The 15,491-nt window shown below is 36.0% G+C and overlaps 1 protein-coding gene across 3 annotated transcripts in view; it reads left to right on the forward strand.

Annotated features, from left to right (window-relative positions):
- DHX29 (DExH-box helicase 29) overlaps positions 1–15,491 on the forward strand; it is a 46,385-nt gene that overhangs the window by 28,131 nt on the left and 2,763 nt on the right. For 2 of the 3 annotated variants that reach the window (XM_058732436.1, XM_058732458.1), the window contains 13 exons: positions 3,193–3,369; positions 4,025–4,165; positions 5,462–5,606; positions 5,743–5,860; positions 6,473–6,557; positions 8,281–8,369; positions 9,238–9,366; positions 9,454–9,529; positions 10,263–10,487; positions 11,796–11,932; positions 12,335–12,428; positions 14,047–14,349; positions 15,264–15,395. In XM_058732436.1, coding sequence (XP_058588419.1) covers positions 3,193–3,369; positions 4,025–4,165; positions 5,462–5,606; positions 5,743–5,860; positions 6,473–6,557; positions 8,281–8,369; positions 9,238–9,366; positions 9,454–9,529; positions 10,263–10,487; positions 11,796–11,932; positions 12,335–12,428; positions 14,047–14,349; positions 15,264–15,395 — 1,851 coding nt within the window. The remainder of the gene's footprint in view (positions 1–3,192; positions 3,370–4,024; positions 4,166–5,461; positions 5,607–5,742; positions 5,861–6,472; positions 6,558–8,280; positions 8,370–9,237; positions 9,367–9,453; positions 9,530–10,262; positions 10,488–11,795; positions 11,933–12,334; positions 12,429–14,046; positions 14,350–15,263; positions 15,396–15,491) is intronic. The other variant, XM_058732447.1, reaches the window with a different exon arrangement.

Genomic DNA, 15,491 nt, shown 5'->3' on the forward strand with positions numbered 1-15,491 from the left:
CAGGTGGTGCCTCCCTCCAGAGTTTTATCTCAGATGGAGCTGTGTTTCAAAAATCCACTGCTCGGACCCATGCTGATTCTCTGGAGGAGGGTCTCATTGAGCAACAGCCTGGTGCTGTCTTGTCCCAGAAAATGTTCATGTGATCGCACAGCAGCAGAGGCTCTGAGTTTATGGTAAATCACAACACATAGCTTGTGCCAGGTTTTGCTGTATTCGTGTCTTTGTTCCAATAACAGTAAACATGGCAGCTCTCCAGGGTCCACCAGGACTTTGGCCTGGAGGGAGGCTGTATGGCCTCTACCACAGGCACTCCAAACAGGGGAACCGCTTCTCCCTATGTGGCACATGGACCCCTCAGACTGTGCTGCATGCTCCTGGAGATTCCCCCTACTTCCTCATTAGAGCGCCCCAGGCTCTAAGCTCTGAAACTTCAGACTCTGTGCTCCACTGTTTATAGAAGCCTGGTGGTATTGAAACCCTCTCCTTCCTCCCCATCAATAGTTTTGGGGAACAGATTTCTTGTCCAGTCTCCTGCAAGTGTTTTCACTCTTTATCTCTTTCTCTCCAGCTACTCTTAAAGGGAGTGCTTTGCTTGCGTGATCCCGGTGCGCTGCAGTCTTCCTCCTTTTTCTGTTGTCTCTGCAAAAACAGCTCCCTACCCTCCATGGCTCTGTGGCTTTTCTCTCCCCCCAGTTCACCTCTCTGCACCATATACCTGCCAAGTTCTCTGGCTCAAATTAGGCAGATTTTTGCATTAATTCTCAGATCACTTTCCAGGTGTTCAAAATGGCTTGATGCTAATCTAGCTATGTTTCATGGATGAGACAAACTCAGGGTCCCCATAGTGCTACACCATATTGTCACTATCGGAAATACATATTTTTTCATGTTATTTGCCTTATGTCTGACTTATTTCACTTAGCATAATAATCTCTTCATTCATCCATGTTGTTGCAGATGGTAAGATTGCATTCTGTTTTATGGCTGAGTAATATTTCATTGTATATTCCATTGTATATATACCATATCTTCTTTATCCATTCATCTACGGATGGACACTTGGTCTGCTTCCATATCGTGGCCCTCGTTAATAATGCTGCTGTAAACATGGGTGCATGTATTTTTTCGCATTAGTGTCGTTGTTTTCTTTGGGTAAACTCCCAGTAATAGAATTACTGGGTCATTCTGTATTTCTGTTTATAATTTTTTGATGAACTTCAGACTCTTTTCCATAGTGGTTGCACCAGTTTACATTCCCCGAAAAAGTGCATGAATATTCCCTTTTCTTCACATCCTCACCAACACTTATCTTTTTAATTCTTGCTATTTTCAGTGTTTTGAGGTGGTATCTCATTGTTTTGATTTGCATTTCCCTGATGATGAGTGATGTTGAGCATCTTTTCATATATCTTTTGGCCATTTATATATCTTAATTGAAAAAATGTCTACTCAGGTCCTCTGCCCACTTTTTAATTGTGTTTTTTTGGTGTTGAGTTGTTTTAGTTCTTTATGTATTTTGGATATTCACCCCTTCTTGGATATATCATTTGCAGGTATCTCTTCCCATTATTAAGTTGCCTTTCTTTTGTTGATGGTTTCCTTCACTGTGCAAAAGGCTTTTATTTTGGTGTCGTCCCAGTAGTTTATTTTTGCTTTTGTTTCCCTTGCCTGAAGAGACATAATCCATAAAAATGTTACTAAGACCAATGTCCATGAGATTACTGCCTATGTTTTCTATTAGGAGTTTTATGGTTTCAGGTCTCACATTTAGAATTTTAATCCATTTTATTTTGTGTTTGGTGTAAGAAGGTGGTCTAGTTTTCCCAACACCATTTATTGAAAAGACTGTCTTTTCCCTATTATATATTCTTGCCTCAGAGTGAACCCTCATTGAAAAGCCAAACCAACTTCAGGAAGCTGTTCTTTCATGGTTTAGTATTAGCATTCTGTTACATGATTTACTGAATTGTGCTTAAGTGTAATACCGTTAACATCTTGAACAATCTGGTAAAAACAAAGAAAAAGCTCAGTGAAATTCATCATGTTAAATATAAGGATGTAACAGATGTTGGAACAGAGTTCATTATGCTATTCAGGACCTTTCTTTTTGGTAACACTCAGAATAGTACATCTACCTTATTCTTACAAATAGTTGTGTGATTTGTTTTAGTTTATGGTCACTATGTGCGTTAAATAGCTTTTCTTGCTGGTTGCTAGTATGTTTACAGCCAGATGTTGTTGCCTACCTCTGCAGAATGTGCTTAATAACATACACATTTTTTTAGCTCTATTTTATGATCTACCCTTATTTTTCCTTTAAAAAAAGTCATTTTCTGCATAAATTAACATCTGTTTGATGAGCTTCCTCAGATTTGCCTTACCATCAGGAAATCACTCATGAGTTTCAGACATAAATATCCTGGTAAAAGTAAAACTAGGATTATTCCTTCTTCCTCCCACATCCCATCACTTATACCAGTTGATTCTACTCGTTTCAAATTCATTCACTTTTCTCCATATTCAAATGGCATTGCCCTCATATAGACTACTATTATTTCTTTAAGTACTACAAAACCTCTATTTGAAACTTTTCTGTTGCTGTCCTCTATGACATTTTCCATATTATAGCCAGTTTTCTTTTTTTAAGTTGAACTCAGACTACATGATTCCTCTGTGTAAAAATTTTTTTAAATTATTTTGAGAGAGAGAGAGAACATGTGAGCAGGGCAGAGAGAGAATCTTAATCAGGCTCTGTGCTCAGCACAGAGCCCAGCACAGGGCGTGATCCCACAACCCTGGGATCATGACTTGAGCCGAAATGAAGAGCTGGATGCTCAACCGACTGAGCTACCCAGGTGCCCCTTATTTTTGTAAAGATTTTTAAGTAATCTCTAATCTGTATACTTAAAGTGGTGCTGAAACTCACAACCCTGAAATCAAGAATCACACACCACTGAATGAGCAAGCCAGGTGCCCCTAATGTGTTTTCATCATTGCCCCAACACATGAGGATAAAGTCTCAGGGACTTGCACAGCAGATTACCAAGTACTTCATTTGAAACATACAGCTTCTCTCTCCCTCCTCATGTGCTGACTATAAATATGAACTTTTAGTAGATTTGAGTGTCTGATTATTTTAGCCTCTTAGTAGCCCTTATATATGATTGTTTTTTTTGTTCCATTTTATACTAGGTTCATGAAAGAAGCGTCCAGTCAGACTTCTTACTAATTATCTTGAAGGAAATTTTACAGAAACGCTCTGATCTACACTTGATTCTAATGAGTGCCACTGTAGACAGTGAAAAGTTTTCCACATATTTCACACACTGCCCTATTCTTAGAATTTCAGGAAGAAGCTATCCTGTGGAGGTAAGTTTTCTTTAAAACACCTATATGAACAGAAACTACATTCCTACCAGGGAGTTTCACCAGAAGACAGGCTGTAGTCATCTGAGCCCATACCTATTCCTACAGTACTGCAGGTCAAGAGAAAACTTGGAGATGGCTCGGGAATCAGATGGCTAGTGCTGCCTGGATTGAGGGTGGGGAGGCTGGAAGGGACAATTCTGCTGAAAGATACACCTGAGAAGTACAGAACGTAAAACACACTTCTGTGTCCAAACCATTATATCCAGATTGAAGGTGGCAGTAAGGAACTCCTTTTTCACCCAACTCTCAAATTTAGGCTTGTTTTTGAAGCTTCCTTTCTGCTTATTCTATTAATGTTTGTTCTTTGGGTTCAGCTCATAAAGACTGCTCTTTTAACCAGTTTTCACAAATAAAAAATATACACCATAATGTAATTTGTCCAGAGACTTGTAATTTGTCCAGAGACTTCTAGGGACAAACTCATCTATATCAACAAAGTTTTCCATTCCCAAATAATGCAGAAAGAAGCTTTTCTCATAATATTCTAAATTAACATTTGGTAACATTCAAAAGACAATGATCCCATTGTTCTCTTTAAAATGGTATTTACCGAAATGGATTTGAATTTACCATTCATATACCTTAATCTATGTAGGTTTTTCATCTTGAAGATATAATAGAAGAAACAGGATTTGTACTGGAGAAAGACTCAGAATATTGTCAGAAATTTCTGGAGGAGGAAGAAGAAATAACCATTAATGTTACAAGCAAAGCAGGGGGAATAAAAAAGTACCAGGTAAAAAGAAAACATTTTCAAAGACATCTGATAGTGATATCCAAAGTATAACATTCCATGAGAGGTTTAAAATCATATGGCTGGCACAGTGAATTCAAGTATAATTTGGGAGAAGAGGAAGAGATAGGATTTTGAGCAAAATTTAAAATAATCTTCAGTCTTTGGTTTACGGTATTTTATCTTCTTTCACTATTTTGGCCCTATAGATACCCGTAAAAAAATCAAGGAGCATATAAATAAGAGGCAACCTTTACTGCTTCAGAGCAGTGATCACTTATTTAGGAGTAAATTTGTAATGATTTTCTGTATTTTATCTGAACATCTTACGTGTTGAGGGTGGGGCAGGCCCAAAGTCGAGATCGATCCTTGCCATTGGTTCTCTCAGCAGCTGTCCTGGTACAGGCCAACCCGAGCTATATAGAGAAGCTGTCTAGGGCAAGCACAGTTCTTCCTAGAGAGTTAGTTTCAGTGACATGTTTGTTTTTAGAGCTGTCATAAAACTACATTAGCTTGCATTTTAGCCAGTGGTACTATATCCAGTATTTTTATTGGATCCACAATATTTCATGCTTATATCCAATCTGATGGAAACACAAAGTTAGTTACTTTATCTTCTAGTTAAGCAGATAAATCAAAGAAGCAAAAACTAAAATCTTTCCCTAAAATTCCAGAGTTAGAAATTAGAAACTAAAGAAAGACTTCAGAAAATTAAAGGTATTTCAAAAGAGGTGACTGGACTTTAGCAACCGAAATAGAATCTAATAGGAATGAGGCAGGTATAAACTACTTATTAAAGTTATGACCTCTCTTGATCTGCTTCTTAGTTGCCACAGAACAGTGCATACACTGTTCTGTTTTTCTTCCATTCTTCTTTAATTTAGTATGTACATGAAAAGATAAAAAGTTTTGCTGTACTTAAGGATGTTAAATGAAATGTGAAATTTAAAAAAAATTAAGTTTGAGAGAGAGAAAGAGAAACGTGAGTGGGGGAGGGGCAGAGAGAGAATCTCAAGCAGGCTATGCACTGTCAGCACAGAACCCAACTTGGAGCTTGATCTCACAAACCATGAGATGATGACCTGAGCCGAAACAAAGTCAGACGCTTAATCGACTGTGCCACCCAGGCACCCCATGAGATGTGAAAATTTTTAATACTTTTTAATACTTACTAAAAATTGTACCCTTGCTGTATTTTAACAAAATAATGATAATAAGAAGGGCAGATTTGCATCTTTCTTTGTCTTATAAAAATATTTAATATTTTTGTTCACCATTTTCTGATTGTGTTTCTTTTAGGAATATATACCAGTTCAGACTGGATCAAGTGCCGATTTAAATCCATTTTACCAAAAGTATAGTAGCCGCACTCAGCATGCTATTCTCTACATGAATCCTCATAAAATCAACCTTGATCTCATTTTGGAACTTCTTATATATTTAGGTATGTATCTTTTACTAATCTGACTCTATTTGTTTTGATAAAACTTTTCTAACTGGAAACATTTTATTAACATGTTATATGCTATTCTTTACCTTTTTTCTTATGTTGAATATTGTTATCTTTTAAAAAATTTCAGACAGAAGTCCCCACTTCAGAAATGTTGAAGGAGCAGTGTTGATCTTTTTACCAGGCCTCGCTCATATTCAACAGCTGTATGATCTCCTGTCAACTGACAGAAGATTTTTTTCTGAACGGTAACCACAGATCTTCATTATATTCCAAGTAGTTTTAAAATTAAAAAATGTTTTGTATATTAAAACTCTTAGAATTCTCAGTCTTTTTACCTTTAATTAAAATTGTCTAAAGTGAAGTAAGGTTTTTGTTTTTAACATTTCTATTATAGCATTAAATGTACTAAAAATTTTAGGTATGATTTCTGCTTTTGTTCTGTGTCTTTAATTCATTAAACAGAGGGAATCCTGTGGTTCAGAATAAGATAGTGACTCACCTCCCCAACCCACTGGATAGTGCAAAACCCCTACAGAGTGCAACTTATCATTCAGATATAGGTATTCAGCTGTTTACTGTATCTGTTTTGATACAGTTTATTACTATCATGGTTATCACTGTAGTATCCAAGCATATTTTGAAAATTCTTTAAACCTTATATTCCATATAAATTCATATTATTTTCTCTTTGATGAATGTATATGGTTTCATTGTACCATTCTCATAACTTAGGTGTTTGAATTTTTTCATAATAAAAAATTTTTTAAATTGCTTTCTATTTGCAAATAAATTTTGTTATTCTTTGCAGTGTCTTCTAAAGAGAAACTCTTGCTAAGAACTATGATTTTAACTTTCAGATATAAAGTGATAGCTCTCCATTCTATTCTTTCAACTCAAGACCAAGCTGCAGCATTCACACTTCCTCCTCCTGGAGTCAGGAAGGTAAAATTCAGTACAGCAAATTTATGTGTGATCTGTTGAATATTTCATGAAAATGTAATTAAGTGTCTCACAGTTCATGGCAGACTCCAGATGCTCACTAGCTTAACATAATGAGAAAGTGAACCCAATACTTAAGTATTTGAAAATTTATAGTATACATTATTAAAGGGACAAGACTTTTAGGGGAATGACAGTTGAAAAACATGGCATCACTTTCGCTTGTGGGAAGAAAAATCACTACTTTTCCCATCCTTTTCATGAAAGATGTTGGATGTCAGGAGCTATTTGAATCCTGTACAGATTCATTGTTGTTCTACATGTATTCATCCTGGATTATTTTTTTAATGCATAGACCATTAGGTTAGGAAATAGTCTCAGTATTTTCATTGCCTCCTCTGTTGAGGATTCTGAATGAAGAGATACTTGGTAGACAGTTTCTCAAATTTAGAAGGGGATAAAGGGTACCATATAAGAACTGTAGGGAATACTAGAGCTCCCAGAAAGCCTAGACTGCAGTGCAGGAGCCTGGGTTCTGAGGCTGTTCTGATCTGTAACATTTTAGCTTCCCTCAAAGATTTGGTTTAAAGAAAAGAGTTCAACCTCTTTAAAAAAAAAAAAAAAGGGGCGCCTGGGTGGCACAGTCGGTTAAGCGTCCGACTTCAGCCAGGTCATGATCTCGCGGTCCGTGAGTTCGAGCCCCGCGTCAGGCTCTGGGCTGATGGCTCAGAGCCTGGAGCCTGTTTCCGATTCTGTGTCTCCCTCTCTCTCTGCCCCTCCCCCGTTCATGCTCTGTCTCTCTCTGTCCCAAAAATAAATAAAAAAAAAAAAAAACGTTGAAAAAAAAAATTAAAAAAAAAAAAAAAATTAGATGCTACTGAGGTAGAATGAGCACCTAGGTCCCACCTAAGTCTGAGAACCCAGTATTATTTCCTAGGTCAAATGAATGAGAGAAACAAGCATTCACTATCAAAATACAGAGTTGATATAGAGCAATATGCACTGAATATTTGATGTGAAATTCCCAAAATATTTTCTCCAAGAATACAGAAGGAAAAATGCAAAAAGTGCGCTATTCAGTCATCACCATTAAGAATTTTAGAACGAGAGGGGCAACTGGGTGGCTCATTTGGTTAAGTGTCCTACTCTTGGTTTTCTGCTCAGGTCATGATCTCGCCATTTGTGAGTTCAAGCCCTGTGCCAGGCTCCACGTGACAGCGCAGGGACTGCTTGGGATTCTCTCTCTCCCTCTTTTTCTGCTCCTTCCCTGCTTGCTCAATCTCTCAAAAATAAATAAATAATAAAAAGAATTTTAAAACTAGAATTGGATCTAACATGGGATGTGGTCACAGGGATAATAAGCCAAGGCAGCAACCCACTTCTCACTGATGTACTATTTTTTCTCCAGTAATTTGGAGTGATTGTGCATAGCTGTCTCTATTCTCTGACCCAATTTCCCAGCTAGTTAACATCATTTTTAAAATGACTGACTAGAATTAGGGGAATGGTATTTTTGTTGGAATAAAAATCTGTAACTTTAATTGGCAAGCTGAAGTGATGAAACTAATTATAACAAGTTAAAATTACACAGTAACAGCAAGTAGGTGATGGATTTTTATAACTAATGTTGAGATTCACTTTTTAAAATGCATCACCTCAAACTAAAGTTTAATGGCACATTGCTGGAAGTTGTTACCTAATGTTTTGGCTTTTTCTTTATTTTCAGATTGTTTTAGCAACAAATATTGCAGAGACAGGTATCACTATTCCAGATGTTGTATTTGTAATTGACACTGGAAGAACAAAAGAAAATAAGTAAGTTTGAAAAGGGTTTGGGGCTCTTGAATTCTTAGGAGAAATCTCAGAATCATATAGGAAAAATCCCAATGTCCTAATTCTACCCAAAGCCTCAGAGAAACTATGGGAAACTTTCAAATACCCAAGAAAATCATGCCATGTGCTTTCCTGTAAGTAATGCCAGTGTTCTGCTTCTTGCAGAAAACTGCTCTCCAAGAAAATTTTCAGAACATGATTTTTTGTAAATTTGTTTGCAAAATAGCTTTACAGAAACAATAATTATTTGTGAGGTTATAACAGTGTGAGTTTTGGAATCAAAGTTGGATTTAAATCTCAGATCTGTAATCTTTACCAAGTAATAATACCATTAAATATAATCATCAGTTCCCTCATTTGTAAATGGGGAGCATGAATATTTTTCATAATTGAATGTACCTGTTATAATAACTGGCACTTAACCTTACCTGAATCTTCAGATTCAGATTACTGCTTTTTAAACATTTTAATGTTTATATTGCAAAAACAGAGAAGACCACCTTAGTAGTCTACTGTAATCCATATATACACTGTCCCTGTATTAGGAAAATTCAGCAATATTTGGCAGTGCATATGACTACCTAGAGGCAGTGGTCAGATTAATTTGGAAAAGGGCAAGTTAAACAAGTTTTTTCCTTGTGCCAGAGTTTTTAATTTGATAGTATGAGATTTAATTTGCAGTGTTTGCTAAATTATTTAAATATGAAACATGATTTGGAAAATATTGGTCCCTAATTATGATAGACTATTTTAAGCCTGTCTTCAGTGTAATTTTAAGAGTCACATATTTCCAGCTTTTTCAGATTTTAAGTCCTTGATCTAAATATTCTTTCCTAAAACTTTTTTTTAGGTACCATGAAAGCAGTCAGATGAGTTCTTTGGTTGAGACATTTGTCAGTAAAGCAAGTGCTCTGCAGCGCCAGGGCAGAGCTGGGAGGGTCAGAGATGGCTTCTGCTTCCGAATGTACACAAGAGAAAGGTACAACATAGCACTGGAAATTGAAAAACAAACCATTATAGTGTGGCATTTCTGATAATATGTAAAGTGTTTAATATTATTTTTCAGATTTGAAGGTTTTATGGACTATTCTGTCCCTGAAATTTTGCGTGTGCCTCTGGAGGAGTTATGTCTTCATATTATGGTAATTCTAAAGGAACTCAGGTGTTAACGTGTTCATTCTTTACCCCTTTCTAAAAAAAAAAAGATGTAAACTTCCCCTCCCCTAGATTTCCAAGTATTTTATTTACTTTTTAGTAAATACCCCTCCCCCATTTTCTTTATAAGTAAACAAACCCACTGTGCTTTAATTCTACCAGAGACACTCATATTTTGTAGACTAAAATACAGTCTTGATACCTAGACCTTAGTTGTCAACTGGGGGCAGTATTGCTCACCAGGGGATAAGTGGCAATGTTTTCTGACATTTTTGGTTGGCAGAACTGGGAGGAGAGGGAGGCCATGCTATATGGGCATCTAGTAGGTAGAAACCAGGGAACTGCTAAACATTCTATAGTGCACAGCACAGTCATTTGAAGAATTATATGGCCCCAAATAACAACAGTGTGGAGATTGAGAAACCCTGATGTTGACCAAGGGCTTCCTAGTCTGAAAGATCTATAATATCCTTCAGTTCTTAAGATTTTGACTTCACAAAAATCAGGAATGAAGAAACTAAAATACAGATTAGAAGATCTTGACCTCATGCCAGCCCTTAACACATACACAGTTTCTCACACACTTGGGATTATAACAGGATAGCCTTCCTCAGACATTTATCCTCTTTGCTCAAAATTTTACCTAAAGTTAGTTCCAATGTGACCATCTCTTTGGTCAGTTCTAACAACATACTGATTGATCGCTTTTTTAATTTGCAGAAATGCAGTCTTGGTTCTCCTGAAGATTTCCTTGCCAAAGCTTTAGATCCTCCTCAGCTTCAAGTGATCAGCAATGCAATGAATTTACTCCGAAAGATTGGAGCATGTGAACTAAATGAGCCTACACTGACTCCATTGGGCCAGCACCTTGCAGCCCTGCCTGTGAACGTCAAGATTGGCAAGATGCTTATTTTTGGTGCCATATTTGGCTGCCTTGACCCAGTGGTAAAATAAATGATGATCTTGCTTCTTCACTTTAACTATCATTTTGGCTGGGGAATTACTAAGTTTGGAAGCAATTCTTAACTTTTGATTTTTTTTTTTTTAATAGAATGTCAGTACTAGCATTAAAACCAGGAGGTCTGAATGCTTGATGAGAATTTTTGAATATTTAATATTTATTTTTAAGATCATAAATATTAATCCATGTACTTAAGTATGCTGGAGGTACTATTTTGTAAATGGGTTCGGCTTTTGCTACCAAAAATCGCACTTGAAATATTTGAGTACATAGTAGATGATTCTTAAGGAGCTTTGAATCCCACAGATTTTTTTTAAGTAGAATCAAAAACTTTCTCCTTCTGTTTCTGGATTATCTCTCTGAGCCAGCAATTACCAGCAGTTCAGTTTTACCTAATTATCTCAGAATTAACCAACTTTGTGCCTCTTGCTGAATCTCTGAGCTCATATGCCTGCTATTCCATTTCAACTTTACAGTTTCATCAGGCTGTGGCCTTTTCTGGGACTACAAATCAATGCTGTTTAAAAACAGAATGAAGACAGTGTAACGTACTCTAGTCTGTTTCTCTACTATTAGAAATACTCACCAGAATTGTGTTGAGTGCAAAAAATAACCTCTGTCATGATAATTAATTTGAAAAGCTGCAACAGGGGCGCCTGGGTGGCTCAGTCGGTTAAGCGTCCGACTTTCAGCTCAGGTCACGATCTCACAGTCTGTGGGTTCGAGCCCCGCGTCGGGCTCTGGGCTGATGGCTCAGAGCCTGGAGCCTCCTTCCGATTCTGTGTCTCCCTCTCTCTCTGCCCCTCCCCCGTTCATGCTCTGTCTCTCTCTCTGTCTCAAAAATAAATAAAAAAAATAAAAAAATTTTTTTTTTAAATAAAAAAAAAAAAAGAAAAGCTGCAATAGTAAGAAATGGGTCATTATACACTCCAAATTATTTTTGAAGTATTTAAAGAGACTTGCAGGCATAGAAATATAGTAGGCCAAAAGTCCAGATATAACTGTGTGACAGACTATGAATCACTATACACACATACTGGTTTTTATCTCCGATTCTGGTGATGTGACCTCTCTATAAATATGGTATAAAAGTGATATATTTTTTAAATTACATAAAATGAAGTCCAAAGTAATGAATTAAAATTGAATGGTAGCTACTGTAGAACACCATAAGGGTACTAAAGAAACATGCAACTTGAAAGTGGGATTATTTTATGATTTGTTTACTTTTACAAATCAGTCTTCCATTTATACCTCCTTAATGATAAATTTTTTTGGTTATTTATGGATAGGCAACACTAGCTGCAGTGATGACAGAGAAGTCTCCTTTTACTACACCAATTGGTCGAAAAGATGAGGCAGATCTTGCAAAATCAGCTTTGGCTATGGCTGATTCAGACCACCTGACGATCTACAATGCATACCTAGGGTAAAGAAATAATCTGGGTGTTGTCAGTAAATCGATGACCTGAGGCTATTTACTTTAAAAAATTTATCTTTGACTTTCATTAAAAAGATACATCTAAGATTTACACTTATTTTTAGTTACTTCATCTGTCAAGGTATATTTTTATAATCCTTTCTAAATAAGAACAATGTACTTTGTATTATTGTATCTATATTACCTCATATTTGAAGTTAATTTACTATTATACATAAAAAATAACAGTATTGCCAAATTCTTATATTCAATTAGTAGCTCCTACAACAATCAAGACCCCTCCTCTTTTCAAATGATTGTACTTTAATTAAAGCTTACTTTGGTTACTACCTCTGAAAGAGACAGTTTGAAAAGAAAACATGCTGAACTTTGGTCATTTTATTTATCTAGATGGAAGAAGGCCCGGCAAGAAGGAGGCTATCGTTCTGAAATTGCGTATTGCCGGAGGAATTTTCTTAATAGAACATCACTGTTAACCCTAGAAGTAAGTCGTAATACAACTTTGTAATTCAGGGTTTTTTGGTTGACTGATAGGCTTATTTTAGGAAAATGCCTACAATAGTGCTTGACATATAGTATGGATTTAATTTACTGCATTAAAATATAATTTTTTGTTTTGTTGTTTTTTCCAACAGGTAACTTTTATGTATTACACAGTGATTTAAAATAGTGTTTAACAATCATAATGTAATAATCATAAAATGCTCCAAGGCTTGGAATCTTTTTTCCTAAGAGCCCTGATTCCTTCTCGTGAGATTCTCATCTCTTTTTCTAAATATTAGCCAGCTACTTAGTTGCAGTGTAGGATGATAGTTATGGAAAGGCATCATACCCTGTGATTGACTGTGACCAGGTGTATAAAGCTGCTCTTGGGATGGGAAACCTGACAGCTGTGCCCATCACTCAGGCTTTGACTACTGTTGAGGACCAGAATTATTTCTTGGAAGACAGAGTTAAATAATTAAAATATAAAGACAAGTGATTGCAAAAAGCAGGGCTCCTCCTCAAACACTTAATTTTCATGGTGCTTAGGAAATGGTGTTCATTATAACATTTAAGTGACTACAGGTTTTACTACAGGCACACTATAAAAGAATTCAGAAAATAATGTATCTCACAGAATTCCTCTATTCTCATATTGGGTTGAATATTTTATTCTCCTATAACTTAACCCATTATTTTCTGTGCTTCAAAATAATGGCTGGAATAAGAGCAGGGACATCTCTGAGTGGAATGAATTTTGTCCTTCACAAAAGGATAAAGGGATAAACTGAAGAACAGCTGCCTCTGGGCTCATTGGGATTCAAGATGTGGAGAGCTAACACTCCTATGTCTCCACTCCACCCCACTTCCTTCCAACCTCCCAAGTTGCCTCTCAGCTCCTTCCTTCCCTGAGCCTTTTCTTCCCCTTCCCTGGGCTGCATGGTTTTCCATCTCTTCACCTACCCTGTGGTGTTAAGGCAGCTGTTTGTCTTTTTCTCACCTGGAATCAAAGTCTCTTAAGCCCCAAATCAGAAACCCAAAGGAAATCCTAAATGTAAATGTCACCTTTTAATTGCTTATAGCCGGTTTACTTTGACAAATGCTTATCCTTCCTATAGGATTTAAGCTAATGGGCACTTGGTTACTAAACCTAGATAAAGTTTAAATGAAATTGCCATTGTTAGAATTAAGGTGAGACTGCCAGAGGCAAATGAACAAAGTATTTGCAATCCAGGATCAAGGTTCCTCTCCAATTCTTCTTCATTATTTGTTCTGTGTGATCATCCTCATTGAGTAAAATTGTGCAGAGTTACCACCTAAGTAAATATATTGAACGCAAATGTGCTCAGACACATTTTTATTGCTCTCCTATTTTAGACATTATGTTTTATGACATCTAAAGTCTGGGAGTAGTGGAAATAGATAACTCTTCAATCCTTGATTTGCCAGTACAATTTTTTTTTCCTCCCTCATTTGATTTGGGCTGTAGGGAACTAAATAATAATTCGGTATCCTATCAATTTTGATAGGAAACAGCAATATATATTAAAGGGGTATTTGTCACTTTTTCTTTTTTACTCAATTCTGATCTTATCTCTTTTCAACATAAACCAATCTAGGATGTAAAGCAGGAGTTAATAAAGTTGGTTAAGGCAGCAGGATTTTCATCATCCACAGCATCTAATGACTGGGAAGGAAACAGAGCCTCACACACACTGTCCTTCCAAGAAATTGCCCTTCTTAAAGCTGTATTGGCTGCTGGACTATATGACAACGTGGGAAAGATCATCTATACAAAATCAGTTGATGTTACAGAAAAATTGGCTTGTATTGTGGAGACAGCCCAAGGCAAAGCTCAAGTACATCCCTCCTCAGTAAATCGAGATTTGCAAACTTATGGATGGCTCTTATACCAAGAGAAGGTAAAATGCTCATTCTTAATGCCACGATTCAGGGTATTCTAGAAGTCAGTCATAACAAGTTAGGATGCCCCAACAAGTTATTATTTTTGGTTATCAAACTGAGTTTATACATATTGATTTCAAATATGTACAAAAATATAGTTTTTCATCAAAAAAGCCCTATTTCTTTTACTTAATGAAAGAAAAATATTAAAACTTCTACTCTGACCATTATCTTTCTTACTTGAAATAAGACAATTATAGCAAATAGATATTGTTTAATAATGTATCCGTTCCCTAAGATTTCACCAAAACGTGCTCTCTCAAAAGGGAACAAAGACCTGTTTTATGTGCATTCCAAATAATCATATGGGATAATATAAAACAATATATGCTATAGCAACAGTTTGAGTCACAATGTAACCCAAGATAAGTTAACAGCAAATATTTATAGATTACTATTAAAACAGTCTTGTAAATCATAGCTTGCTAAAATAACAAGGATTCATAATTTCAAGGAGTGGCTCCCAAAACTTACATGTAGAGCATGAGAAATTACTAAAGACCATAGCTAAACACTGGTCTAGAAACTAGACACTTTAAAACAATATTATTTTTGAGCTCATTATTTTGAGCTCATTAACAGCATTGGCATTATAAAATTGTTCATAGTTTCATTTATGTTCAAGAAATATAATTCACCCTTACAATTCATGTTTTAAAATGCCTTTCAATAGTATAAATGCACCAGTGGTGAATGTGATTATTATAAAATTGGCAAGTTATGCACACAACAGAATGTAAAGGTAGCTTTATGAAATTTATGATATAAATTTTATTATAGTAAATTATAGAAAAATGCTTACATGGAACATAAATGAACTTCTTACATTTATAGGCTGTGAAGTTTTTTTTTTCTCTTTATTCCTGTGCAGGTAAGGTATACCCGAGTATATTTGAGGGAAACTACCCTAATAACCCCTTTTCCAGTTTTACTTTTTGGTGGTGATATAGAAGTTCAACACCGGGAACGTCTTCTTTCTGTTGATGGCTGGATCTATTTTCAGGTACATGCTACAACTGATCTCATAACATTAAAATTTTCTTGTAGTACTTGCAGTACTACTGAGGTGGATTTTTTAAATTTTATTGGAGTTTGCATA

The sequence above is a fragment of the Neofelis nebulosa genome, chromosome 1 (assembly GCF_028018385.1).
Source record: "Neofelis nebulosa isolate mNeoNeb1 chromosome 1, mNeoNeb1.pri, whole genome shotgun sequence".
In the NCBI taxonomy this organism is placed as follows: Eukaryota; Metazoa; Chordata; class Mammalia; order Carnivora; family Felidae; genus Neofelis; species Neofelis nebulosa.